Source organism: Oncorhynchus nerka, linkage group LG23, assembly GCF_034236695.1.
Source record: "Oncorhynchus nerka isolate Pitt River linkage group LG23, Oner_Uvic_2.0, whole genome shotgun sequence".
NCBI classification, from domain to species: Eukaryota; Metazoa; Chordata; class Actinopteri; order Salmoniformes; family Salmonidae; genus Oncorhynchus; species Oncorhynchus nerka.
Window position 1 is genome coordinate 26,114,820 of NC_088418.1, and position 27,897 is coordinate 26,142,716.

The 27,897-nt window shown below is 44.4% G+C and overlaps 2 protein-coding genes across 6 annotated transcripts in view; one reads left to right on the forward strand and one right to left on the reverse strand.

Moving 5' to 3' along the window:
* LOC115106592 (alpha-1,6-mannosylglycoprotein 6-beta-N-acetylglucosaminyltransferase B-like) overlaps positions 1-11,873 on the reverse strand; it is a 52,723-nt gene extending 40,850 nt beyond the window's left edge. The window contains exons 1-5 of one of the 2 annotated variants that reach the window (XM_065007992.1): positions 11,740-11,873; positions 9,738-9,789; positions 8,718-8,839; positions 1,428-1,557; positions 1,127-1,257 (exon numbers count right to left, since the gene is read on the reverse strand). In XM_065007992.1, the coding sequence (XP_064864064.1) occupies positions 1,127-1,257; positions 1,428-1,557; positions 8,718-8,839; positions 9,738-9,763 (409 nt within the window). In that variant the 5' untranslated portion in view covers positions 9,764-9,789; positions 11,740-11,873. Of the gene's footprint in view, positions 1-1,126; positions 1,258-1,427; positions 1,558-8,717; positions 8,840-9,737; positions 10,518-11,739 lie in introns of those variants that run through there. The other variant, XM_029629468.2, reaches the window with a different exon arrangement.
* Positions 11,874-12,749: 876 nt separating this feature from the next.
* Positions 12,750-27,299, forward strand: tbc1d24 (TBC1 domain family, member 24). 4 transcript variants are annotated; one of them, XM_065007995.1, is made up of 9 exons: positions 12,759-12,857; positions 13,884-13,993; positions 14,244-14,402; positions 15,241-16,348; positions 18,004-18,162; positions 21,044-21,107; positions 21,501-21,596; positions 24,402-24,669; positions 24,947-27,299. In XM_065007995.1, the coding sequence occupies exons 4-9, from the start codon at positions 15,360-15,362 to the stop codon at positions 25,108-25,110; spliced, it is 1,740 nt and encodes a 579-aa protein (XP_064864067.1). In that variant the 5' UTR covers positions 12,759-12,857; positions 13,884-13,993; positions 14,244-14,402; positions 15,241-15,359; the 3' UTR covers positions 25,111-27,299. The 4 variants fall into 4 exon arrangements, with proteins under 4 accessions (XP_029485333.1, XP_064864067.1, XP_064864065.1 ...); XM_065007993.1 differs by lacking the exon at positions 14,244-14,402; XM_065007994.1 differs by lacking the exon at positions 14,244-14,402 and having other exon boundaries at positions 12,788-12,857; positions 13,874-13,993.
* The last annotated feature ends 598 nt before the right edge of the window (positions 27,300-27,897 follow it).

Sequence of the window (27,897 nt, forward strand, 5' to 3'; positions counted from 1 at the left end):
GAGCGCGTGCTAAGGGTGGGTGTTGTTATTGTGACCAGTGAGCTGAGATAAGGCAGAGCTTTACCTAGCATAGACTTATAGATGACCTGGAGCCAGTGGGTCTGGCGACAAATATGTAGCGAGGGCCAGCCAGCTAGAGCATTCAGGTCGCAGTGGTGGGTGGTATAAGGGGCTTTGGTAACAAAATGGATGGCACTGTGATAGAATACAGGGAAATTCTTTAAGGAAACCTGTTTCAGTCTTCCAGACATTTGAGACTGGGACGGAGGTTCCCCTTCCAGCAGGACAATGACCCTAAGCATACTGCTAAAGCAACACTCGAGTGGTTTAAGGGGAAACATTTAAATGTCTTGGAATGGCCTAGTCAAAGCCCAGACCTCAATCCAATTGAGAATCTGTGGTATGACTTAAAGATTGATGTACACCAGCGGAAACCATCCAACTTGAAGGAGCTGGAGCAGTTTTGCCTTGAAGAATGGTCAAAAATCCCAGTAGCTCGATGTGCCAAGCTTATAGAGACTGTAATTGCTGCAAAAAGTGGCTCTACGAAGTAATGACTTTGTCTTATTTCTTGTTTGTTTCACAAAAATATATATTTTGCATCTTCAAAGTGGTAGGCATGTTGTGTAAATCAAATTATTTACACAACCCCCCCCAAAAAAATATATTTTAATTCCAGGTTGGAAGGCAACAAAATAGGAAAAATGCCAAGGGGGGTGAATACTTTCACATGCCACTGTAATGTTGGGTATACTCAGTGTATAATAATATATGCCATTTAGCAGACGGTTGTATCCAGAGCAACTTACAGTCATGCATGCAGACATTTTACATGCGGGTGGCCCCAGTGGAATCAAACCCACGACGCTTGGTGTTACAAGCGCCATGATCCACCATCTGAGCAACACAGGATCCAACTGTAATTATAGGTCTCTGTTATGGTAAGCTTCTCTAGCTAATGTTATATGATGTAGTTCCAATGTGGTTCCAAATTTGGGGTTTGATTCCTGCATGGCCCCTCTGTACTGTAAGTTGCTTTTGATAATAAATGTATGCCTACTAAAGAACCATAATGTATTATTACTAGTTAGAGAAAGGCTATGACCAGGGCTGGTTGTGGTCCTACCTGTCTGCGGTCTGTGGTCGTCTTGTGGTCGTGGTGTGTGGGGCTGATGACCGAGGCTTTCCAGCTTCTGGGCCATTCTCTGTAGCTCTCGCTCCACGGACCGCACCAAGCCCTCCTGGTCCTGCCGGAGACTGGGTGACCACACAATTACGCACATACACACCCACATGAGACTCACCAGAGAAATGTAGTTTCAGTGCTGTGTGTCTGATATAATGTTGAATTTATGTATTGAATATCCAATAACATGATTTGAACTACTTTGTCTGAGTGTGGATGTGTGTTAGGAGTGTAGATGTACCTTTGCAGAAGGTTAGTAAGTTCTTCTTTAGCAGGCTGGGGAGTGTCTCTCTCCCTCGCTAGCCGCTGCACCTGAGAGCTCAGAGCCTCTAAGCGTAGAGCCAGTCTTCGCACGCTGTTACCATGGTGACCTGGGGGATGATTGACAGCACAGAAAGTTGATATTATACACTGAGTGTACAAAGCATTAGGAACACCTGCTCTTTCCATGACATTGACTGACCAGGTGAATCGAGGTGAAAGCTATAATCCCTTATTGATGTCAGTTGTTAAATCCACTTAAATAAGCGTAGATGAAGGGGAGGAGACAGGTTGAATGTTTTTTAAGCCTTGAGACAATTGAGACATGGATTGTGTATGTGTGCCATGCAGAGGGTGAATGGATAAGACAACATATTTAAGTGCCTTTGAAGGAGCTATGGTAGTAGGTGCCAGGCGCGCCGGTTTGAGTGTGTCAACAACTGCAACACTGCTAGGATTTTCATACACAACAGTTTCCTGCGTGTCTCAAGAATGGTCCACCACCCTAAGGACACCCAGCCAACTTGACACATTTGTGGGAAGCACTGGAGTCAACATGGGCCAGCATCACTGTGGAATGCTTTCGACACCTTATAAAGTCCATGCCCCAATGAATTGAGGAGGTTCTGAGGGAAAAAGGGTGTGCAATTCAATATTAGGAATTCAATATTCTTATTAAATACTTTTTTCTTTACATAGTTGAATGTGCTGACAACAAAATCACAAAAATTATCAATGGAAATCCAATTTAGCAACCTATGGAGGTCTGGATTTGGAGTCACACTCAAAATTAAAGTGGAAAACCACACTACAGGCTGATCCAACTTTGATGTAATGTCCTTAAAACAAGTCAAAATGAGTCTCAGTAGTGTGTGTGGCCTCCACGTGCCTGTATGACCTCCCTACAACGCCTGGGCATGCTCCTGATGAGGTGGCGGATGGTCTCCTGAGGGATCTCCTCCCAGACCTGGACTGCCAACTCCTGAACAGTCTGTGGTGCAACGTGGCGTTGGTGGATGGAGCGAGACATGATGTCCCAGATGTGCTCAATTGGATTCAGGTCTGGGGAACGGGTGGGCCAGTCCATAGCATCAATGCCTTCCTCTTGCAGGAACTGCTGACACACTCCAGCCACATGAGGTCTAGCATTGTCTTGCATTAGGAGGAACCCAGGGCCAACCGCACCAGCATATGGTCTCACAAGGTGTCTGAGGATCTCATCTCGGTACCTAATGGCAGTCATGCTACCTCTGGCGAGCACATGGAGGGCTGTGTGGCCCCCCAAAGAAATGCCACCCCACACCATGACTGACCCACCGCCAAACCGGTCATGCTGGAGGATGTTGCAGGCAGCAGAACGTTCTCCATGGCGTCTCCAGACTCTGTCATGTCTGTCACATGTGCTCAGTGTGATCCTGCTTTCATCTGTGAAGAGCACAGGGCGCCAGTGGCGGATTTGCCAATCTTGGTGTTCTCTGGCAAATGCCAAACGTCCTGCACGGTGTTGGGCTGTAAGCACAACCCCCACCTGTGGATGTTGGGCCCTCATACCACCCTCATGGAGTCTGTTTCTGACCGTTTGAGCATACACATGCACATTTGTGGCCTGCTGGAGGTCATTTTGCAGGGCTCTGGCAGTGCTCCTCCTGCTCCTCCTTGCACAAAGGCGGAGGTAGCGGTCCTGCTGCTGGGTTGTTGCCCTCCTACGGCCTCCTCCACGTCTCCTGATGTACTGGCCTATCTCCTGGTAGCGCCTCCATCCTCTGGACACTACGCTGACAGACACAGCAAACCTTCTTGCCACAGCTCGCATTGATGTGCCATCCTGGATGAGCTGCACTACCTGAGCCACTTGTGTGGGTTGTAGACTCCGCCTCATGCTACCACTAGAGTGAAAGCACCGCCATCTTTCAAAAGTGACCAAAACATCAGCCAGGAAGCATAGGAACTGAGAAGTGGTCTGTGGTCACCACCTGCAGAACCACTCCTTTATTGGGGGTGTCTTGCTAATTGCCTGTAATTTCCACCTGTTGTCTATTCCATTTGCACAACAGCATGTGACATTTATTGTCAATCAGTATTGCTTCCTAAGTGGACAGTTTGATTTCACAGAAGTGTGATTGACTTGGAGTTACATTTAGTTGTTTAAGTGTTCCCTTTATTTTTTTGAGCAGTGTATATAGTCAGGATCTATTCCGTTACCATGTGACCAGAGTCTCTCTTTCTTTGGTCAGGTCACATGGTCAGGGGAAATCCTGGCCCTGATCTGGTAACATACTGTATTGCACAATAAAAGAGCATACCCATGGAATATAATATTCACATCCTTTTTCACAGTCCATGTTATAATGGCACAGTGAGAAATACACTGAATTCTGAGACATGGACAAATAATGTCATGAATCAAACATTCCAAATGGAAACCCCTGTATGGACCACCTGTACACACATCATACTGTAAATGTCAAAGCCAATCAGGCCCTGTCCTAAAATAAAATATCAGATTGCATCATTACCATCAACAGATTACGTAACGCCATCTATTTTTGTTGAATTGAGTGATTATGGTCGTTCATTTTCCATATTACATGCACCTAGTGCAAGGATTTTAATTGATTTTTTACAGTGAGACTGAAATGTTCAATATGCCTATTTTAGGACAGATGGCAAAGAGTCATAATTCCTGGCATGAAAATATTGTTGGAGTGGTAACTGGAGCTCTTCACATAATTACGCTATTCTCACGTGGCTTTGTGGTTTCAGACCCCCCCACACACACACACACACACATGCAGGAACGACACCCGAGCATACACACACACACACACATGGGCACACACACCCACACACATAGACACACTCCTAGACATAAGTGAATGTTTACACAGACGCCATAACGGGTAACGCTGGCCCTTGACTCAACTTGATGACATCAACCTCAGTTCTAAAGTCATATTGAGGTCAGGTTGATTTCAACATTCTCGCCCTAACACTGCCATTTCATATCAGTCAGAGATGCAACTTTTACTGTAAGACATTGCCCATCATCATGTGTAGTGCTCTTTGTACACTATGCTCTAGTGTATGCCAAAACACATTGCAACATGAGTGGCCTTAATATTGATGCCTTGTATGAAACTAGGCCATTTGAATTCTCTGCTGGATCCCCCCCCAAAATGTGGATGACCTATGCTCCCAACAGAAGGTAAAAAGAGTTTACTGTGAGAGAAAGTACTTACTATGACACAATAAAAAGAGGCGATTTAGAAAGAACACCCATGATATATTATACTGAATCTACCGTAACTACGTCCTTTCACAAGCATTTTTTTGTTTTCAGGCTACACGCCTACATGTTCCAAAGGTGTTCTTAAGCTATCCCCATAGGATAACCATTTTTGGTCCCAGGTAGAACCCTTTTTTGTTCCAGGTATAAAGGCAACATGTAAAGTGTTGGTCCCATGTTTCATGAGCTGAAATAAAAGATCCCAGAAATGTTCCATACGCACAAAATAGCTTATTTCTCTCAAATTTTGTGCGTAAGTTTGTTGACATCCCTGTTAGTAAGCATTCTCCTGCCAAGATAATCCATCCACCTGACAGGTGTGGCATATCAAGAAGCTGATTAAACAACATGATCATTACACAGGTGCACCTTGTGATGGGGATAATAAAGGCCACTCTAAAATGTGCAGTTTTGTCACACAACACAATGCCACAGATATCTCAAGTTCTGAGGGAGCATGCAATTGGCATGCTGACTGCAGGAATGTCCACCAGAGCTGTTACTAGAGATTTGAATGTTAATTTCTCTACCATAAGCCGCCTCCAACGTCATTTTAGGGAATTTGGCAGTGCGTCCTACCAGCCTCAGAACCGCAGACCACATGTAACCACACCAGCCCAGGACCTCCACATCCGGCTTCTTCACCTGCGGGATCGTCTGAGACCAGCCACCCAGGCAGCTGATGAAACTGTGGGTTTACACAACCAAAGAATTTCTGCACGAACTGTCAGAAACCGTCTTAGGGAAGCTCATCTGCGTGCTTGTTGTCCTCACCAGGGTCTTAACCAGACTGCAGTTCGGCATCTTAACCGACTTCAGTCGGAAAATGCTCATCTTCAATGGCCACTGGCACGCTGGAGAAGTGTGCTCTTCACAGATGAATCCCGGTTTCAACTGTACCGGACAGATGGCAGACAGCGTGTATGGCATTATGTTGGCGAGTGGTTTGCTGTCAAAGTTTGCTGATGTCAAAGTGGACAAAGTGCCCCATGGTGGCGGTGGGGTTATGGTATGGGTAGGCATAAGCTACGGATAACCAACACAATTGCATTTTATCGATGGCAATTTGAATGCACAGAGATACAGTGATGAGATCCTGAGGCCCATTGTCCTGCCATTCATCCACCGCCATCACCTCATGTTTCCGCATGATAATGCACGGCCCCATGTCGCAAGGATCTGTACACAATTCCTGGAAGCTGAAAATGTCCCAGTTCTTCCATGGCCTGCATATTCACCAGACATGTCACCCATTGAGCATGTTTTGGATGCTCTGGATCGACGTGTACGACAGCGTGTTCTAGTTCCCGCCAATATCCAGCACCTTCACACAGCCATTGAAGAGGATTGGGACAACATTCCACAGGCCACAATCAACAGCCTGATCAACTCTATGCAAAGGAGATGTGTCGCGCTGCCCGAGGCAAATGGCGGTCACACTAAATAATGACTGGTTTTCTGATCCACACCCCTACCTTTATTTTTTAAGGTATCTGTGACCAACAGAAACATATCTGTATTTCCAGTGAAATCCCTATATTAAGGCCTAGTGAATATATTTCAATTGAGGATTTTCTTATATTCATTTTTCCATGTTGTATATATAGGAGAGCCCGCTACCAAAACCTGCGGGCTCTCCTTCACCGCAGCCAACGTGAGTAAAACATTTAAACGTGTTAACCCTCGTGAGACTGCCGGCTGCCGGCCCAGACGATTCCAGCTCAGCATTTAACAACATAGTACCCTCCAAACTCGTCATTAAGCTCGAGACCCTGGGTCTCGACCCCGCCCTGTGCAACTGGGTCCTGGACTTTCTGACGAGCCGCCCCCATGTTGTGAGGGTAGGAAACAACATCTCCAGCCAGCTGATCCTCAACACTGGGGCCCCACAAGGGTGCATTCTCAGCCCTCTCCTGTACTCCCTGTTCACCCACGACTGCGTGGCCATGCACGCCTCCAACTCAATCATCAAGTTTGTAGACGACACTACAGTGGTAAGCTTGATTACCAACAACGACAAGACGGCCCACAGGGAGGAGGTGAGGGCCCTCGGAGTGTGGTGTCAGGAAAAAAAAAACTCACACTCAACAAAACAAAGGAGATGATCGTGGACTTCAGGAAACAGCAGAGGGAGCACCCCCCTATCCACATCGATGGGACAGAAGGTGGAAAGTTTTAAATACCTCGGTGTACATATCACGGACAAACTGAAATGTTCCACCCACACAGACAGCGTGGCGAACAAGGCGCTGTTCAGGAGACTGAAGAAATGTGTCTTGTCACCAAAAACACTCACAAACTTTTACAGATGCACAATCGAGAGTATCCGGTCAGGCTGTATCACCGCCTGGTACAGCAACTGCTCTGCCCACAACATTAAGGTTCTCCAGAGGGTAGTGAGGTCTGCACAATGCTTCACCAGGGACACACTACCTGCCCTCCAGGACACCTACACCACCCGATGTCACAGGAAGGCCAAAAAGATCATCAAGGAAAACAACCACCCAAGCCACTGCCTGCTCACCCCGCTATCATCCAGAAGGCGAGGATAGTACAGGTGCATCAAAGCTGCGACCGAGAGACTGAAAAACAGCTTCTATCTCAAGGCCATCAGACTGTTAAACAGCCATCACTAACATTGAGTAGCTGCTGCCAACATACTGACTCAAATCTCTGCCATTTTAATAATTAAAAAATGGATGTAAAAAATGTATCACTAGTCACTTTAAACAATGCCACTTTATATAATAATTACATACCCTAGATTACTCATCTCATATAAATATATACTGTACACTATACCATCTACTGCATCTTGCCTATGCTAATTCGGCCATCGCTCATCCATATATTTAGATGTACATATTCTTATTAATTCCTTTACACTTGTGTGTATAAGGTAGTTGTTGTGAAATTGTTAGATTACTTGTTAGATATTACTGCACGGTCGGAACTAGAAGCACAAGCATTTCGTTACACTTGCATTAACATCTGCTAACCATGTGTATGTGACCAATTAAATTTGATTTGGTTCTTCAAAAGGTTCTCCTATGGGGACAGCCGAGGAACCCTTTTAGGTTCTAGATAGCACCTTGTTTTTAAGAGTGTAGACATAGACCGCCCACTATAACGGTCACTAGCCAAACATATAGTAAAACAAACATCACATAATGTCGTTTGTTCCACTTCCACTCAATGCCTCTGGCTGACCTAAAGCAGTAGTCCTTTTGCTTGTTTGACGGACCCCATGGTATACATAATAAGCATACAGCAACCTAACCAGCCAGACTGCAGCAGACGGCCAGAAAAACAAGTCAACCAGGGGCGTAGTAAAAAGTAAATGTGTGTTTAAGAGGCCTGTCAGTTGGGCTTTAAGGGGCTATTTGGGAGGGCCGATCAAGGACTTCCTGATTGAGACATTAGCATTTGCACAAACGTAGAGTGGTCTATAAAATGTTGGGCTGGCCTGGCACTGAATAGCTAGTATTGAGCAAACGTGGAAATCAGACAATAAAATAGTACTGTAATATTTTGGGCTAGGGTGTCGGTGGTGTGGGGTTACCGGTGTGCGTGTGTGTATACACTGGTTATGGACCCACAGGGAGGTTGTAGATGTGGGGTCTGGGGGTCTGAGGATGGGGGTTAAACAGAGACCCCTTTGGGATTGGCTATCTACCCAATGACACATACAGGAAGGAACCCTATGATGGTGATGTCACCCCCTATCCACCCCCTGCCTGTTTACTCAGCTGACAATTACTGCATCACTCCTCACCAACCATAGCATCACTCCTCACCAACCATAGGACTACAGGAAGGAGTGGCAAAGAGAGAGAGTAGGGGAGAGAGAGAGAGAGGAGTCCACACTAGAAAATATCTCAGTCATGTAAAGCATTTCACTATCTAATCTATTCCTCGAAGAGTAGATCCATAGAAATACAGTATAATGAATGTAGATTATATTTCTATGCTTAGGACACTTACCCTGTTCCTCAGGGGACCTCCCTGCACCTGCCGGCTCCTCTCTGGTCATCTCTGGAGGCACCCAGAGGCTCTGCAGCAGCAGGGTGAGCAGAGAGACAGAAAGACACAGCACCAAGCAGCCACTGGAGACAGACAGGAGGACAGACGGACATGGGTTAGCGTTGGGCTTAGCAGAAATCATCACTACACTAAACTAACTACCTCTACTAGTAATGTAATAGCAATGAACTTGTATTTCGCTTCGACACGTGGTATCATATTGTGTATCATGTAGTGCCACGTAGAGGGGGTACCAAGTTTGCCCTAAAGTCATGTCATTTGTTGTGGTGATCTCCGTGTAGTCTCAGTTTGTCCTGCACTGAGCACATCGAGAAGAAGAGGGAATTAACTTGTTCCATGGACAGGCTTCAAATAAGAGCGGTTCTCTTAGTCATAACAAACAGCTGGAGAGTGACGTGCTGTCATGGCGTGAGAGCGACTTGAGCAAGCGACTCCTTTGGGGTTTGGGGTTTTTACTGGGGCAGAAGAGGACTGGGCTTTTCGTCGGAGCAAATCGGCTACGAAGAGTGTGTTCCAGAAGTGAAACGCCCTCGGGCCAAGCCAAACACACGGCCAAACTCAGCACTCAAGCCGGTTCAATTCAATTGAATTCAATTGTATTAGTAAAGCTCTCCATATAGAGAAATCTGTCAAAGAGATCTCAGCGACTGGCCCGGGTATTTGCGAAAACACCATCCACTATAGGGCTACCAGCGACAAAGAAAAAACTCCAAAATAAGAGTTACAGGATGATACCACGTAGTTCAACACTTAGTAAGCCCATTGTTTGTGGGTCCAACAGTCAGTCAAGTCTACATTATAGTCCATTTACCGTACGTTCAGTCAACTCCTGATAAGTGCGATGTAACTGGCATGACAAACATGCAATATACACATGCCGATATCCAGAGATCTGAACCGTATTCCTACACAGTAGATCTAGTCTTAATCAATTGTTAGGCTTTTGGGATGAGCCCTTACCTCCGGGGTCGCAGTGTAAAACGCATGATCCAGAGTCAAGATGTGGGCCTGACTGTCAAAACAGAAAATCATACATTAGAATAAACAAGTGTTATTATCAGTCAATAGTGCAATAACTTGGAAAATGAAACGCAAAGAGATGCTGCCTCTAATCTTTTTTTTCTTCTGTTTTTCCCACTGTTCTCAAAAGTGAAGATAAGGCAGATGGTTTCCAGTTTCCTTTGTGTACAAGATCACCATTCAGTCCAAAACACCACATCACATCATAGTTTCCATTTACACTGATGGGAATATATTAATCCCCTTCCATATTCAGTCATAGTTTTGACGAGGCGTAAAAGTGGCTCAACGTGTGCCTTTGTGTTTCCTATTGAAAGTTAATGATACACTGATACATGTCACAAACTGTGCCAATACTCCAGTCCCTCTCTCTCTCCATCCTTCAGTCCCTTTGTTTTGTTACTCTGTGTGGTCTATAAGCCAGAGTTATGAAGACATTGGAACAGCCAGGCGTACTTACCGATTCAGCGCGGACACACACAAACACACACACAGACCACACAAACACTCTAAGGCTCCGTCACGACCGGGCGGCAACCTCCTCCATCGCTCCCTCTTTCAAAAAAAGACCTGATAAAAAAAAAAGCTGGAGAAAACGCGGGGCTGGAAAGTCTCATTTGTTTTTTGTCTCTTTCCCTCCTCCTCTGGCCTCCTTTTCTCTGTCCCTAGGCCTCTGGGTACGCATCCTGCGGTTGTCAAGGAAACCTGATTCCCCTCTTGAGAACACAATACCCATGGTGCTGCTGGGGCCTTTCACAGATACAATAGAACTCACGCTATTGGGTGACACAGCCTCTTTCAGCCCTACCGCCCAGAATAAAAAGCCCTATTTGTGAGTGGAAACACAACTGAATTGGGGACTCTACTTGCTACTCCAGCCTATTTGAATGTCTTAGAGGGCATATTATGAGATTTAACACATAAATTAACTAATTTCATTGACAAAAGCAATTAAATAATAAAAACACAACGTTGTGCCTCATGATAGGCTAGCATATCAATAATACTTCTCTCTATTATTCCAGTTTACTCACACACACCACTTCAGGTCGCACACAGACATTTGAAGGACATCTGGCCTTAGAAATACCAGAGGAGAGGGGTTTAGACTGCAGGAGACAATTTGGACAGATATAGTATGTGCAGTTCTTCATGCAGCCTGAAGAGGGCAGCATAGTCCCAGTTTTGATAGGCCTATTTCCTGTTGTAGGTTGGTAATGACCCTTCTTTAGGTTATTTTTGTAGGGGAAACTCAACTACCATTAGAATGAGAAGACTAAAGATTATATCCCTTTCAGTTTTTATCCACATGTTTAAAGTTTTTAGTGTAATGAAATAAGGAAATTAAACTTATGTCCCATTACCACCCTCCCCTGATCGGAGGACAAATTTATCAATGTGAAATGTCAATGTCACTTTAATGTCAAAGGGTCTTTATAGTAGGTATAATATGGTCATTGTGACAATTCCACCGAAACTGGTAATGCAATTAACATTGAACGTCTTTAAGTTCAACTTGGCAAACAAACATCTCACTTAAGTACGTCCGACCTTGACATCAGCACTTGACGTCACACCTTTCTTCAAACACTGCAAGGTGTGTGTGTGTGTGCAAGTGTCCATGTTTGTGTGCGTGTGTACGTGCCTGCCTGTATGTGTGCGCGCCTGCCTTCCATAGGTGTGATGTCACAGTGTGTCGGAGCGGAAGGATTTGATGAGCATAAACCCCCCATAAGCTTGAACCTCAAGGCTTACTGGCTTTAGATCCATCTGTCTCTCTCTCCCCACCTCAATCTCTCACCAAACAGTGGTATTCTCTGTCCAATCAAATAGCTCTGAGGTTAAAGCGTGCTATAAAATGTTGGGCTGGCCTGGCGCTGAATACAGCATTAAATGTGCTGTAGCCTTAGCGCGATAGTCAACGTCCTATGGATTAGTGTACCTCACATGATATGAATACTGTCCACTCCTACAGTCATGTCTGTTGGACTGATGCCAGCAGCTGGCATGTAACAAAGGCTCCATTAACCAACTCCATGGTCATAGAAAAGCTGGCTTTGAGACAGACAGGACAGGGTAGACCTGAAAAGACAGGTAAACACAAGAGAATTATACAGAGTAGAGAGGGAGTACTGTTGTGGACAGTGTATTTATTATATGTCATCATTGTGAGTCATATGAGTGGGTTATCATTCACAAAAGACAGTATGTCTAAGGTCTTCTCAGAAAAACACATGATGGAGTGGACATGACGTGGACATTTGGCGATTTGTTTTTTCAGGTTTCATCACACACATAGGCCTACGGCCATCACACACATAGGCCTACGGCCATCACACACATTGGCTTGTTGTTGTTGCAAGAACACCAAATGAAGAAATGAACAACATAATGAGAGAATACAAAGCAAAAACACAAGGCCAGAACCATATTGGAGTGGCAATGATGGCCTAATTGAGTTATCTGTAATAACTGTCATGTGCTGGGCGTTGTTTTTGGCGTGTGCTTTTGAGTAGGAGGACAAAGCAGGGTTTTGTTAAAATTGCCTGGGTGCCTTCCAGTCCTTTTTCCAGTGCCCGTAACTACTTTGACAGACATCCAGGCCTGTAAACAAAGCTTGATGAATCAGATGATATTGCCTCTATTCCACCACTCCCAACTGGCTCACTCACAGTAACTCAGATGTTGCCTAAAACAGCAGTGGCGCATCTTGTTTTTCAAAATCTTCTCAAGTTCTTTGCACTCTAATGTTTGGTCATTAGATTTTAATAGTAGGCTAATGGTTGTTTCACCCTGCTACATTATTTGTTTGAATGATTTCTGGACTTGTATAAAGGTTTCCCCCATCATTTAAAGCAGCTGCCAGTGCAATTTCATATATCGAACAAAGCGTAAAGACAACAAAAAAAATGGCATAACAAAATCCGATATGAATTGCATTCTTACACTCCGCCATATGGCTCCTGCTAGTAGCGGTTAGAGGAGTAGGGATACTGCGCATGTCCGAAACTGACAAATATGACTGCAGCTCCAACATCTCAAGACATCTGACCAAACCAGGTAGGGTAATTTCATATCTTGACAGGTATTTTTCATGTCTTGTCGTTTCTTCAGCAGTTATTAACACATGCGCAGTCCTCTTTCCCTTATGCATCGTGATAATATTAGTTAGCCCGCTCGCAATGCAAGTTCAACAACAACCAATGTTGACAGTGAGGAAGATAATTTGTCTCGCTATCTTGTCGCTAGGTAGCTAGGTGCTAGCTGGCTGACTATCGCTCTGCATCTGAATAAAATGCTTTATTGTCGTCGCAAACTATTTTGACGTGATAACTAGCTAGCTATTCTAGCTAATGTTATGCTATGCATTGACCTGGTGATAACACTGATCAGACAATGGACCAATGTCAATTGCTAACGTGAATGGAAGGAAACCGCTTTGTTAGCGTGCGCTCTGTCCGCATTTCTAGCTCGCGCTACCTGTCACCTTTGCCAGGGTTACCACTAACTATCAGTTTTCACGGCGTTCGGGGGTTCTAGCTAGCTGACCAACTAAATTTAGTCCGTTTTATTCCAGCAATATGAATGCATTTCTTACCCAGCCCCATATAGCTATGCAGAGTTGTGGTGTCGGCACCTTGTCGCCTGTCAAATGAATTATCCTAGTCAGTGTTGGCTAACTACGCTTGGTTTCATGAGGTGAATCATATACCTTTTTCATACGCACATAAAGCTTCTTTCTCTACATTTTTTTTTTGCACATTTGTTTACATCCCCCTGTTAATGAACATTTCTCCTTTGCCAAGATAATCCAGCCACCTGACATGTGTGGCATATCAAGAAGCTGATTAAACAGCATGATCATTAAACAGATGCACCTTGTGCTGGGGACAATAAAAGAACACTTTAAAATGTGCAGTTTAGTCACACAACACATTGCCACAGGTGTCTCAAATATTGAGGGAGGGTGCAATTGGCATGCTGACTGCAGGTGTGTCCACCAGAGTTTTTGCCACATAATTTAATGTAAATTTCTCTACCATAAACTGCCTCCAACGTTTTTTGTTTTTTTTGAGAATTTTGCAGTAGGTCCAACAGGCCTCAACTGCAGACCACGTGTATGGCGTCCTGTGGGCAAGCAGTTTGCTGATGTCAACATTGTGAACGGACTGTCCCATGATGCCGGTGGGGTTATGGTATGGGCAGGCATAAGCTACGAAACAACGAACATAATTGCATTTTATCTATGGCAATTTGAATGCACAGAAATACCGTGCCTAGATCCTGAGGCCCATTTCTTTTAAAGTATCTGTGACCAACATATGCATATCTGTATTCCCAGTCATGTGGAATCCATAGATTAAAGCCTAATGAATTTCTTTAAATTGACTGATTTCCTTCAATAAAATGTAAATCAGTAAAATCTTTGAAATTGTTGCTCCCAAGTGACGCAGCGGTGTAAGGCACTGCATCTCAGTGCTAGAGGTGTCACTACGGACCCTGGTTCGATCCCGGGCTGTATCACTTCTGGCCGTAATCGGGAGTCCCATAGGGCGGAGCACAATTGGCCCAGCGTCGTCCGTGTTAGGGGAGGGTTTGGCCTGGGTAGGTTGTCATTGTAAATAAACATTTGTTCTTAACTGATTTACGTAGTTAAATTAAATATTTTTGTTCAGTATAGCTAGCTGTCTTGATCACATTCGCTGTTATCATCAGTGTCCCTTGCTGGCTGATCCTACACACAGACAGTTAATTTAGCATAATAATGCAGTTCTTCAATATAGTTAATCTATAGCCAGCTAACTAAAGTCATTTAGTTTTAGCTGGGGGAATCACTCAGCTCCATCTCTGTACCTGGGATTGCAGCCCTCTCTCTGGCTTGAAGTCAGTGACCCAAGATGATCCCATACTATAGTGTTGTTTAGTTCAATAATTCAATAAATCAGTTTCTGTCATGCAACATCATTTTTCTTTGCTGCTTCAAACTATAGACATATTTGCCCTTAATTGCTCACTCAACCTTTGCCCTGAGACATGGCTGTTTAGACTAGATGGTTGTGACTAGATGTGGTACATCTATGACCAGAAGTCAGTTTTTGTAGCAGGAGAGCATTTTACCTAACCCTATTTCTATCCTTATCCTAACCTGCTGCATTAATTCTCCTAACCTGCTATGAAAAAGTAATTTCTGGTGGTAGTTGTATAGTACTTAGTCAAAACCAGTCTCAGCCGGTCAGGGCAACCTTAACCTATATAGCCAGTGTAGGTTGTAGGCTAAAAATATGCATCAAAGGTCTTATTCTGCAATCGCTCACATACAGGCTAGCTTATACAAGATTCCCTTTACTTTGTCCCGCCCTCCCCCTGCATTAAGTTCCAAATAGCCTGTCAAGCAAACCCATATGTTTGTAACAATGTTCTCATTCTTTTCCCCTCTCTGTAGTAAACATCATGGGTGGTTGAGAGACACCCTGGACTTATTTGTTGTGAAGAGGACAGAAGGATAGTTAGGCTAAGCTATACTCAAGACCCCTCAGCCGCAGTCCAGAAGATACTGCAGCCATGGCTGAGGAGGACTACGGCTGCTTTGTGGACTGGACCCAGATGGGGGACCTGGCCAACAGCAGTGGCCCCTCCAAACTGGATGTCAAGGACCCATTGGAGCTCAAGAAACTGGCCAGGCAGGGCCACTGGGCCAAGAACCACAAGCTTCGTGCCCAGGTTTACCAGCAACTCATCAAGGCCATCCCCTGTCGCACCGTCACCCCCGATGCTGAGGTCTATCGTGACCTCATGGGGGACAGCACAGGTAAAAAAGCCTCGTCCGTCATCCCACTGCCGGACTTTGTGGACGGCAGCGCTGTTCCGCACTACTGCCTCAAAGCAGACGCAGTGACCACCGTCCACCGGGTCATCTCCTGTCTGGCTGGCCAGTTCCCGGACATCTCGCACTGCCCGGCGCTGCCCGCCATAACGGCCCTCCTGCTGCACTTCAGTGCCGACGAGGCGCAGTGCTTCGAGAACATCAGCCGTCTGCTGGCCTGCAACGAGCCAGGCCGACGCTTGGTGGACCAGACCTTCCTGGCCTACGAATCCAGCTGCATGACCTTCGGCGACCTGGCCAACAAGTACTGCCCGGCCGCCCACAAGTTGATCGTGGCCACAGCGCAGGACGTGATGGAAGTGTACTCGGGCTGGCAGCGCTGGGTGCTGGGCGACCTGCCCTTCAGCCACGTGGCCCGGGTACTAGACGTCTTCCTGGTGGAAGGATACAAGGTGTTGTATCGCGTGGCCCTGGCCCTGCTCAAGTTCTATCGCAAGCAGAAAGCCGGGGCTGGAGCTCAGCCATCAGAGGGCCAGAAACAGGACTCTGCAGAGGTCAAGGCGGAGATCCAGACCTTTGTCAAAGCCATCGGCTCCAGCATCACCCCGGACAAGCTGCTGGAGAAGGCCTTCTCCATTCGCCTGTTCAGTCGCAAAGAGATTACCCTCCTGCAGCTCGCCAATGAGAAGTCGCTGCAGCAGAAGGGTATCACCGTCAAACAGAAGAGGTGAGTGAGGGCTAGAGACACAGCATGAGCTCTATTGGGTGTAGTTGAAATTGGAGAGATAATTTACTTCTAGAGAAATGAATGGATATCAATGAGGCCGTGGACACTAATACCTCTGCTAATGCTATGCTAGCGCTTTAGCTAATGGCAGCGTGTAAATAAACATTAGACAAGGTTCTACGTAGGCCTCCCGAGTGGCGCAGTGGTCTAAGGCACTGCATTGGAGTGCTAGCTGTGTCACTAGAGATCCTGGTTCGAGTCCAGGCAGCCGGCCGCCGACCGGAAGACCCATGAGGCGGCGCACAATTGGCCCAGTGTCGTCCGGGTTAGCAGAGGGTTTGGCCAGCAGGGATGTCCTTATCCCATCGTGCTCTAGCGACTCCTGTGGTACCCTGGGCACAATGCACGCTGACACGGTCGCCAGGTGTACGGTGTTTCCTCCGACACATTGGTGTGGCTGGCTTCCGGGTTAAGCGGGCATTGTGTCAAGAAGCAGTGCTGCTTGGCGGGGTCGTGTTTCGGAGGACGCACGGCTCTCGACCTTCGCCTCTCCCGAGTCCGTACGGGAGTTGCAGCAATGAGACAAGACTGTAACTACCACGACATTGGGTATGCACATGGTTCTAAGTTCAAAAGCCATGAAACAATTCAGAATGGTATGCTACAAATGAGAGGCATGCACTCAAAAAAAAAAACATTTCTAAAATGTGCATGACAACTTTAGCCACCAGTAAGTGTCTTGTTTAGAAGGGATGTGACATTATGCATTTTAGCTAACTCTAACCATTTTCCTAACCTTAACCTAATTCTCCTAACCGTATGTTGTCCTATCCTGCTACAAAAAGTAACATTTTCGGCATCCCATCTAGGCAAAACCACCAGTGAAAAGTGGCTGTCGTTCCTGGCTTTATAAAGCCGGTACGACCTGCCGCTAAAATCATTTGGACACCTTGCCGCTAAAAGCATTTGGATAGTTAATTAATTTTCTGTTTTTAGTTCACTCACACTTTTTCCTGTTGTGGCTGTCTGTGTGGCTCTTTTCTCACCATTCTGTTCATAGTTTTCCCCCCTTTTTTTTGCTGTCCATTTTCCATCCACCATCGTCTTCTGTTTTCACCTTGACTCCTGTGTCCATGTGTCTACTGCTCATCCATTCTCCCATTTGCACTTGGCTCTGTTAGTCTGAGGTAGGTGTTTCTCTCTCTCTCTCTCAGCTCTCTCTCTTCACCTGTTAATATTTGAGCTGATCTCCCTCATTAGTGATAAATTGTATTAGAAACCGTGTCTACATTCTCTGTAAACTATAATTTAACTATAAGTGACCAGGAAAACACGATTTGGACATAGATCACACTACCATAAGCAAAACCAAGAAACAGTGTGCTGGTTTTTGCTTCTCGTTAACACTCAATTGAATAGGCCTAAATAAAGTCCCAGACTGACTCACGCTGTGACCCTTGAGGTCAGGAGTTGTACAATAACTACAAAAACAACCATGACATATCCAGGCAAGCTCAGAAAATACTCTATTAACCTTCCATTACCACAACCTCATGGCCCTACATGCTGTACAAAGACTTTGACTGACCGATCAGGAGTTTGTGTGTTACTGACAAAGTAGTCATCTCCTTCCTGCCCGGTTACCATGGCTACAGGCGCAACGTGCAGCTGGCTCTGAACCCGGACACCTTCTCCTCGGAGGTGGTCAGCGCCAAGGAGATGAGGGACATCTGGTCGTGGATCCCCGAGCGCTTCGCCCTGTGCGAACCGCAGCTTCTCTTCACCACGTCCACCCACGGCTGCAGCCTCAACCGGTACCCACTTTACCAGTCTCACTTTAGCCACTCACTGCAGCCTAGGCAAACCACTAGACCAGGGGTGTCAAACATACTGATTCCGATGTGGGCCGCATGTGTTTTCTGCGAGGAAACGGTCTCCGTCTATATTGAAATACCTAAAAACCAAATTAGAAGTGGGTGGAAATGATAATGGACCTACATTTTTATACAGTCTCTACACTCTGTCCAGATTGCTAACAGTCACCGAAACAAAAGCTAGACAGTCAGGGAGCATTGACAATTCCATTTACTAGGCTATTTTTGGCTAATTATAATCAAGTTTCAGTGCTGTCCTTTGGACCTCAGTGGAGACTGAATGTGGCCCATGGGGGTAAATAAGGTTGGTACCCCTGCGCTCTACAATTTCCTGTACCCACTTTATCCTTCGTCTCAGGTTCCACACCAACCTAACCTTAGAGAGACGACTAAGCTTGGGTTATAGCGACATTTTCATGTCATCGAGATGCTATATCACCGCATATATGCAACATTATCGCTGATATGCGATTAATATTGCAGACATGACTATGTCGCAGATATGCAATAAATATCGTCGGTATGCTGTAATGTACCCGAGAAACTGATATTCTGCCCACTTTTTTCATCCTCAATGGTACACTTTACCCTGCACTGGGCCCAATTTACCATAAAGCTTACTCTACATTTCGCCACAATCTTGGCTACCATGCCTACTTTACCACAAAGGGGCAATTTGCGATTGGTACGTCAATTTCTTTACTTTTAAATGTGTATCTACACACTACCGTTCAAAAGTTGGGGTCACTTAGAAATGTCCTTGTTTTTGAAAGAAAAGCAAAAAATGTTGTCCATTAAAATAACATCAAATTGACAGACGCCTCACAAGTCTCAACGTCAACAGTGAAGAGGCGACAACGGGATGTTGGCCTTCTAGGCAGAGTTCCTCTGTCCAGTGGCTGTTTTTTTGCCCATCTTAATCTTTTCTTTTTATTGGCCAGTCTAAGATATGGCTTTTCTTTGCAACTCTGCCTAGAAGGCCAGCATCCCCGAGTCGCCTCTCACTGTTGACGTTGAGACTGGTGTTTTGCGGATACTATTTATTGACGCAGCCAGTTGAGGACTTATGAGGTGTCTGTTTCTCAAACTAGACACTCTAATGTACTTGTCCTCTTGCTTAGTTGTGCTCCGGGGCCTCCCACTCTTCTTTCTATTCTGGTTAGAGCCAGTTTGCACTGTTCTGTGAAGGGAGTAGTACACAGTGTTGTACGAGATCTTCAGGTTCTTGGCAATTTCTCGCATGGAATAGCCTTCATTTCTCAGAACAAGAATAGACTGACGAGTTTCAGAAGAAAGGTCTTTGTTTCTTCTGGCCATTTTGAGCCTGTAATCGAACTCACTAATACTGATGCTCCAGATACTCAACTAGTCTAAAGAAGGACAGTTTTATTGCTTCTTTAATCAAACCACAGTTTTCAGCTACGCTAACATAATTGCAAAAGGATTTTCTAATGATAAATTAGCCTTTTTAAAATGATAAACTTGGATTAGCTGATACAACATGCCATTGGAACACAGGCGTGATGGTTGCTGCTAATGGGCCTCTGTAGATATTCCATTCAAAATCTGCCATTTTCAGATATAATAGTCATTTACAACATTAACAATGTCTACACTGTATTTCTGATCAATTTGATGTTATTTTAATAGACAAAAAATTAGCTTTTCTTCAAAAAACAAGGAAATGTCTAAGTGACCCCAAACTTTTGAACGGTAGTGTGTGTGTGTGTGTGTATGTATATATAGATTAATATAACTAAGAAATGCCTCATGAGCTTAGTTCAATCAACTCTTACCCTACCAGTCCCCAAAATATAAGCTTGTTTTACTCCATTGTTTATAAATGTAATTGTACACAAACACTTCATATCCTAAAAAATGCTTAAAACTATACATTTTGATATCATGGATGGTCAGCCATTACATATGTCTATTAATTTGAGACCGGTTACATTTCTCCAGCCCCATCCGTCAACTATTTACCAAAACAGTGGCGGGTCTGTCACTTTGTTATTGTTTGAACTGCAGATTGCCTCTTTAAAGGAGGGGTAAGGGAATGACTTGGACAGTAAGGTCACCCGTTTATGTCTTTGTGTTCAGCAGCAATAGAACTAGAATATAACGTTTGTTTAGTGGTGAATCAGCAATGGCCCTTGTTCAATATTCCCTTGCCCTTGTACAGCCTCGGGTACTAAATGCATCACCCTCAGGCCAGGCGGGAGACTTAGTTCAGGGTCATATTCATAGCTCACACAGAAACAGAATCTTGTTTATAGAATGCAAACCGTAGCCTGACACTATTTCCCCAGGGATCAATACTGTAGGTTTAGTTAATATTTACCCACCTGTATTGGTTTACTGCTCATCAGCTGAGAGACAGGTGAGTATCAGAGCTATCCAAAGTATATCACTAGGGGCCATAAAGACTTTCCTACTTTCATTCAGCTAGTGAAAAAGGTTGATCTCCGACTTAAATTCACACATTTGTTTTTTTCCCAATAGGAATGGGTTAACTTTCTGAATTATGCTACATAGAAATCATTGACCAAAGAGAAACTGCAGTATGTTCATAAAACCAAGACTGAATGTAATCTGACCTTGTAAAAAAACGCATGGAATGTATCGCACTGTAGGCTAAATGTAATGTTGTTGTCAGTTAAAAGTGCCCCCTTCCTTTTTGCTTCTCATCTTTATGATGCATTATGATCGTTAAAGGGAAGCTTATGTGTGTGTTTTTCTTCTGGTTCATTTCACACATGCATACATGGCCAGATTGTGTTAAGTGATGTGTAATAGAGGTTGTCCATTCCTTTTGTCCCAGGTTTTACGCTCATGTTGAAGGGTATGAGCCCACTCTGCTACTCATCCGGACCTGCGAAGCTGATGTAACGACCTTACACACACACACACACACACACACACACTTACACATTGTGTGTGCATTACCACCCTTGTATAAGAGTATAATGACAACCACGGCAATAGACACGTAACTCTCGAGCTCACATTATTATGACACTGAAAAAGTAAGCATGGTGTTTTAAGTCTACAGTTTTTCAATCATATTGATATGGTAAAGACCTATCATTTAATGACATCTATGAATACATGTGCAGTATCTACTTTTTATAATACCGAAATTTGAGTGACTAAATAAAAAAAGGTAGTCATTCTTCTTCGCCTTTTGACATTGTCCCATCCTTCTATTTCCTATCCCACTTCTCCCTTTGATTCTACTGTAATACACCCTCTCACCATGCCCTGTATTGTCTGTCCAGGTATGTGGAGCCTTTCTCTCAACCGATTGGGAGGAGCGCAAGCGAGGCGGGAACAAACTCAGCTTCTTTGGGACCGGAGAATGTTTTGTCTTTAGGGTGAGTTGTGTTTACTTAATTTTTCTCATCCAATTAATTTTTGAGGAGCAAGGTTGAGGAGCAAACTGAAACACACTAAAGTAAAAACTACAATTGGAAAAACAATTTAGGAAACTGAGCGTGAACAATGGCGGCAGCAAACCCAACACCAGCAGTGGTCGGACGCAAAAGGCAAAGCTCCGTATGGGATGATTTTGAGTAAATTTTTGGAAAGGACGCAACGGTCGAAGGCACTGCATCGCAGTGCTAGGGGCGTTACTACAAACCCTGGTTCGGTCACTGGCTGGCTTCAGGGTTAAACGAGCAGTGTGTCAAGCAGCAGTGCGGCTTGGCGGGTCGTGTTTCGGAGGACGCATAGCTCTCGACCTTTGCCTCTCCTGAGTCCGTACTGGAGTTGCAGCGACAGGACAAAGCTGTAACTACCAATTGGATATCACAAAATTCAGGAGAATTTATTTTAGTTTTTTTAAATATGGAAAAACCCAACCAACCTCAAAGTTCATCTGAACAGCACCCACAAAGAATGTCAGGATAAAGACAAGAAATTTGGAATTCGGTCAGGATTTGACTCTAATCAAAAAATTGTGCCACATGCACCAAATACAACAAGTTTAGACTTGTGAAATGCTTACTCATAAGCCCTTTCCCCACAATGCAGTTAAAAGTAAGAAAATTAACAAATAGATAAAATGGTAACGCAATAAAATAGCACACTAAAATAACAATAACAAGGCTATACTGGCTATAACAAGTCTATAACAAGGCTATACAGGAGTGAGTGTACGGCAGTACGAGGTAGTTGGGACGATTGAGGTAATGTGTAGATTTGGTTAGGTGATTGATTGATTGATAAAAGAAGAAAGTCCAGGGAGCCATTTAATGAACTGTTCAGCAGTTTTATGGCTTTGGGGTAGAATCTGTTCAGGAGCCTTATGGTCCCAGACTTGGAGCTCCGATACTGCTTGACGTGCAGGAGCAGAGAGAAAAGTCTGTGGCTTGAGTGGCTGGAGTATTTGACCATTTTTAGGGCCTTCCTCTGACACCACCTGGTATAGCAGGAAGCTTGGCCCAGATGTACTGGGCCGTACGCACTACCCTCTGTAGCGTCTTGCGGTCGATGCCGAGCAGTTGCCATACCAGGCGGTGATGCTTTCAATGGTGCAGCTGTATAACTTAATGAGGATATGTGGGCCCATGCCAAATCTTTTCAGCCTTCTGAGGGGGAAGAGGTGTTGTCATGTCCTCTTCGCGACTGTGTTTGGACCATGATAGGTCGTTAGTGATGTGGACACGGCAGTCTCTGCTACAGCACCATCGATGTGAATGGGGGCGTGCTCGGCCCTGCGTTTCCTGTAGTCCACGATCAGCTTCTTTGTAGACTCCTGGTATCATATGAACACACAAGTCGTGGACATTTTGTAGAATTGCAGGACATAAGCTTTAAAATGTCATTTTCTCTTTGCTCAATGGCATAATGTGTAGAATGGCAGAAAATGAGCTTCAAAACTGCTCATTTTTCTCTCTGCCATCAAGAAGGGTGTCTGGGGTTTGCCACCAAGGACATTTGTGTGACCGGATCATCTCAAATAGTACTTGAGTACCTCTGATATTTTTATATATTTTTTACCTTTATTTAACTAGACAAGTCAGTTAAGAGCAAATTCTTATTTACAATGCCGGCCTACCGGCGGGTGAACTGCCTCGTTCAGGGGCAGAATGACAGATTTTTACCTTGTCAGCTCGGGATTCTATCCAGCAACCTTTCGGTTACTGGCCCAATGCTCTAACCACTAGGCTACCTGCCGCTATAGGCCTACAACACATAAATGGCTCCTAGCCTCCCATGCATAAGGCTACTTTCTGTCCCAAACACTAAAAGTGAATATTAAATCATATTAAATAGAAATGTTTGAATGACATCTAGATAAATAAATAAAAAAATAGAAAAAACGAATAGAAAATCACAACTATAATAACCTTGTTGGGGATTAGAATGTTATGTGGATTCTTTTGGGTGCGTCCCATATATAATTTTGCCTCCGAGATAGCAATTTGTGACTAAGAATGGACACCAGGGGGCGCCATTTACAAATAGTTTCTTCATCCACTGTCACAATACTAAGCCTCCTTGTCACCAGTCTGGCCTCCACCCACTCTGAACAGAAAAGCATGTCACGTCCAAAACGCAGTATTTTTTCTTGAGTGGTATAGCTGATAATTTAACAAAAGGTTTTGTACATTTTTAGAGAGGTTTTGCTGAGTGTATCTGGATCTAGAAATGGCCTTCTTTCAAACTCCTTTTCCGTTTAATTATTAAAGTGTTGTGGTGAGGATGATGCACGGCTATGTGCTCTGACCGTCTGCCTGTGAATACCGCCCTGCACAGGCAGAAACACACACGTACACATGCTCATCGGAAACTCCTGTAACTGGAGCCGAACGGTACAGTAGCACTTGATCCTTACTTGACACCACATACATTAAAAATGTTAGTTATTTAGCAGACTCTTCTTTTTCGTACTGGTCCCCCGTGGGAATCGAACCAACAACCCTGGCGTTGCAAGCGCCATGTTCTACAAACTGAGCCACACGGGACAGGAACACGCAACAACACACTGTAAGATGGGCGTCGAGATCTATTAGGCATGCACGGGGAGAGAAAAAAACACCAAATATGACAGTCTCAGTATCCAGTTTGTGTCTGGATGATTCAAGGTAAACCCCTCAAGTGTGTGTAAATATATGAAAATAAACACTCAAATGATTGAGTGATCAATGATTGTTACTCTCTGTTTGTCCATATAGCTGAAGCCGGAGATGGAGAGGTATGAGTGGGTGGTGATCCGCCACCCGGAGCTGGCTTCCTCCATCAAGGCCCAGAGCAGTGAGGACCCTGCTGAGGACGAGGCTCCCACCGACGGGCAGAGCTCTGATGACAACAGCCTCCCCGTGGAGAGGCCGGCCGCTGACCCCTCCAACCGCCTGTCACCCTTCCTCTCGGCCCGACACTTCAACCTCAACTCCAGAAACACCTCCATGTTCATGGCCGGCAACGTTGACTCCATCATAGTGGGTGAGTGGAAATCAGTCCTTCTTAACCAGCGTCTCTTGTTCTTAATCAAACAGACTGTCCAGAGTGAGTAGATTGTCCTCATCAATGACTGATGTCGACCTGACAACGTTGCATTTAAACTAACATCTAGGAACTGAGGATCCCTGTGGCCCTTACCTGTGCCTCTCTTCTCCCTCAGCGTCTTTTTACATTTTTTATTCATCTCTCAGATCCAGTGCACTCGCCTAGATACAGCTCATTTTTCTGTCTTAACTCCTGCTGTTCTGTCTCCTGCCAGGGGGAGGAGAGGGCAACGCGCTGTACATCGACGGTGAACTGAACCACGGGCGCACAGCCCGCTGCACCACCTTCGACAACCCTCCGCTCTGCTCCACCGAGAGCTTCCAGGTGGCCCTGCTGGAGGTGTGGGGCTTCCAGGACGCCATGGCCTCAGATAGATAGACACATACACACACACACACACACAAACCCCACCAAAGGCCTGATGAAGGTACCTGCAATATCAGAACAAACCCCTTTCCATCCAGTAAATTAATTTATCCTTTGAATTCTATACATAAATGTGAAATATTTGTAATTATTAATGTAAAACAAGTATCGTATTCTGAAAGTATCTTTTATTTGTGGTAATTTTTTTTTTACAGATGTTTAATTGTTGTATTACTCTTTTTGTTGACTCATTCGGGGGATTATAAGGACGAAAAGCAGCTCTGTTGTTTTAAAAAGGCTTTGTCTGGTATTTTTATCAAATGCCATGGATTTACACACTCAAGTAACTTGTTTCATTTCTATAGTCACTTCATATCCACTCATTCATTTGTGCAATCTGGTTAGGCGCTTAACCAACTGCCAAAATCGTAGTTAGTAGGCCTGTAAGTCTAAGAACATATGCCGTTTACCCAGCTGTCAGAGAACTGGGGTCTATGAAAATGAATTGCACAAAGCGAAGTGTGTATTTGGTGAAGAATGTTGAATTGTGGGGTCTTTGCAATCAAAATAGCAGAGTTCAAGTAATGCAGTCGTGACCTAAGTCGTGCCAGGTTTCATTGTCTTTCATCAAGCCCCGTTGTGCTTTTCCCTCTGACTGTACATGTCTGGGAGTTATTACTCTATATCAGATTAACTGTGGTTCTGTTGGTGGATACTTGTGTAAACTTGACGTTTCAGTGTAGCCTGGTCCCAGATCTCATTGTGCCATCTTACTGAACCATCTCCTATGGTTATTCATTGTCGTAGCAAACATGACAATTGGCTATACGGTACAAACAGATCTGGGACCAGGCTAGTTTCAGTCTGGTTGTTGTGCAGACCATATTCTCGCCAGATGTACTCTTGCTTCTGCACACAGCAGTAAATTAGAAAAAAATACCCCTTTTAAAGTATGCGAATATCGTACTTTGATTGTTTTGTTTTTTTGATACTGTAAAAGTGTGCGACGAAGACCATATCCACGTCCCTCCCATTTAGGTTCACAACCTGTAGTTAAACTATGTGTCAGTAATGCAGCATTCATCTGTCTTTCTCTATCCGTCCCTCTCCTTTAACTCTGAAACGTTATCATCCAAAAAGGAGCAGAAAATGTCAGTTATTTGGCAGAGACTCAACTGTATATCATTGAATATCTTTGTCGTGTTGAAGTCCTCCAGTGAAGTATCGATAAAAATAAAAAAAATACAGATGTATCAAATATGTGAAAGTAATACACTTTGAAACAAGTAATATATGTCTGTCATGTTTTATTGTTCATTATTTTTCACTTTCATTGTTTTTTTTTGATAGCTTTGCACGCATGTGCCCCTACCCATTCGACTGTTCTTTCTCCATGACTTCGGGGTGAAAGGAGGGTAGTAGTCTTGAACCCTGTCACATAAATGTGTCAGTTGCCTTTCACAGTCCCAGAATCGAACCATTAGCCTAGCCTGACGACTCGCCCTCTATTCTGCCACTTCTCTGTGGTTCGCGACAGGCTTTAGTCTGAGACTGCCATCATTGAAGTCGTTTGTGGTGACGAGGGGTGTTGTACAAAAAAAAGTCAACAGCGACTGGATCAGCGCTAGCCAATAAGAATATCACAGCCAATGGTGAAATTTCAAACCGCTGCATTTACCCAAGTGTGTTCTGGCTCAACCCATCAGATTCTGGACCAATTAGGCAGCCCCGAATGTATTCACATTCGGTGAAGGGTCAGGGAGGTACTCAGATCCAGACACACTGGGCGAGTTTGCGTGGTAAGGCGGAAGTCGAATATAGTCAAAGGAAGGTATACGACAATGGCAGACATGTTGTTGGCCTTCTTTTATGCCGATGAAATTGATGCCAGTGAAATTCCACTTCTACACAAAGCTGAACGTGATCAACATGATCCAAGGAATGAATATCCTGATAAGGAAATTAGATACCAGCCCCAAGCTCTTTCACAAGTCTTGTTCTATATTTCTGTGATGGTTTTTCACAAAATATTACCTGGTAGTGAGTGCATAGGCTACTAGAATGAAAACATATCAGTATTTTTGCAGCATATGGGATTTGCTCTGTTTGTCATTACTTCATGCCCTTGTACCTTCCTCATTATTTGTGATTGTGCAACATGGAATTGTAACAGATGTCATTAAATGGAGTCCACAAAGCTTCTTACTGTATGGTAATTGATTGCATGTTAGCGTCACTACAGGCTGTAGTGTATTTCTTTCATTCTCAACATTTGTTGCTTTTGTCAGTAAGCATGTAAAGAACAGAATTTGATTCAATCACATATAGACAAAACACTCACTGTACAGAAAGGTATTAGACTACATGTACTGTACATCAGTTCACATAAGTTACTGGGTAAACAATATGCACTTGGTGTTGATTCCCTGGGGTACTTGCTCATTGATAGCCGATTTCCCGGACAGATTAAGCCCCTAAAATATTGTAGCCTACAATATGCATTCAATTTTATTCACACTTAATAGACAATCAACAAATTTGTTTGACATTATTACAAACCAGACAAATTGTAGGCTATAACATCTAGATTGTAACGAGTGCGCTGCGAGTCGGGAAGCAAGTTCAGGGAGTGAGTGTTTTAATAAATAAAAGAAACCATGAACATGAAACACACCGAAGTGAAAACAGAGTTGGTAACACCTGAGGAAAGAACCAAGGGGAGTGACGGATATAGGGAAGATATAGGATGTTGACATCAGCAAACCGCTCGCCCACACAACGCCATACACATGGTCTGTG

Excerpts from the sequence above, each read along its gene's own strand:
- tbc1d24 (XM_029629473.2), top strand. The coding sequence starts at position 15,360 with ATGGCTGAGGAGGACTACGGCTGCTTTGTGGACTGGACCCAGATGGGG. Across the intron at positions 16,349-18,003 it reads ATCACCGTCAAACAGAAGAG|GCGCAACGTGCAGCTGGCTC; the intron begins GTGAGTGAGGGC and ends CCATGGCTACAG. Across the intron at positions 24,670-24,946 it reads CGTTGACTCCATCATAGTGG|GGGGAGGAGAGGGCAACGCG; the intron begins GTGAGTGGAAAT and ends GTCTCCTGCCAG.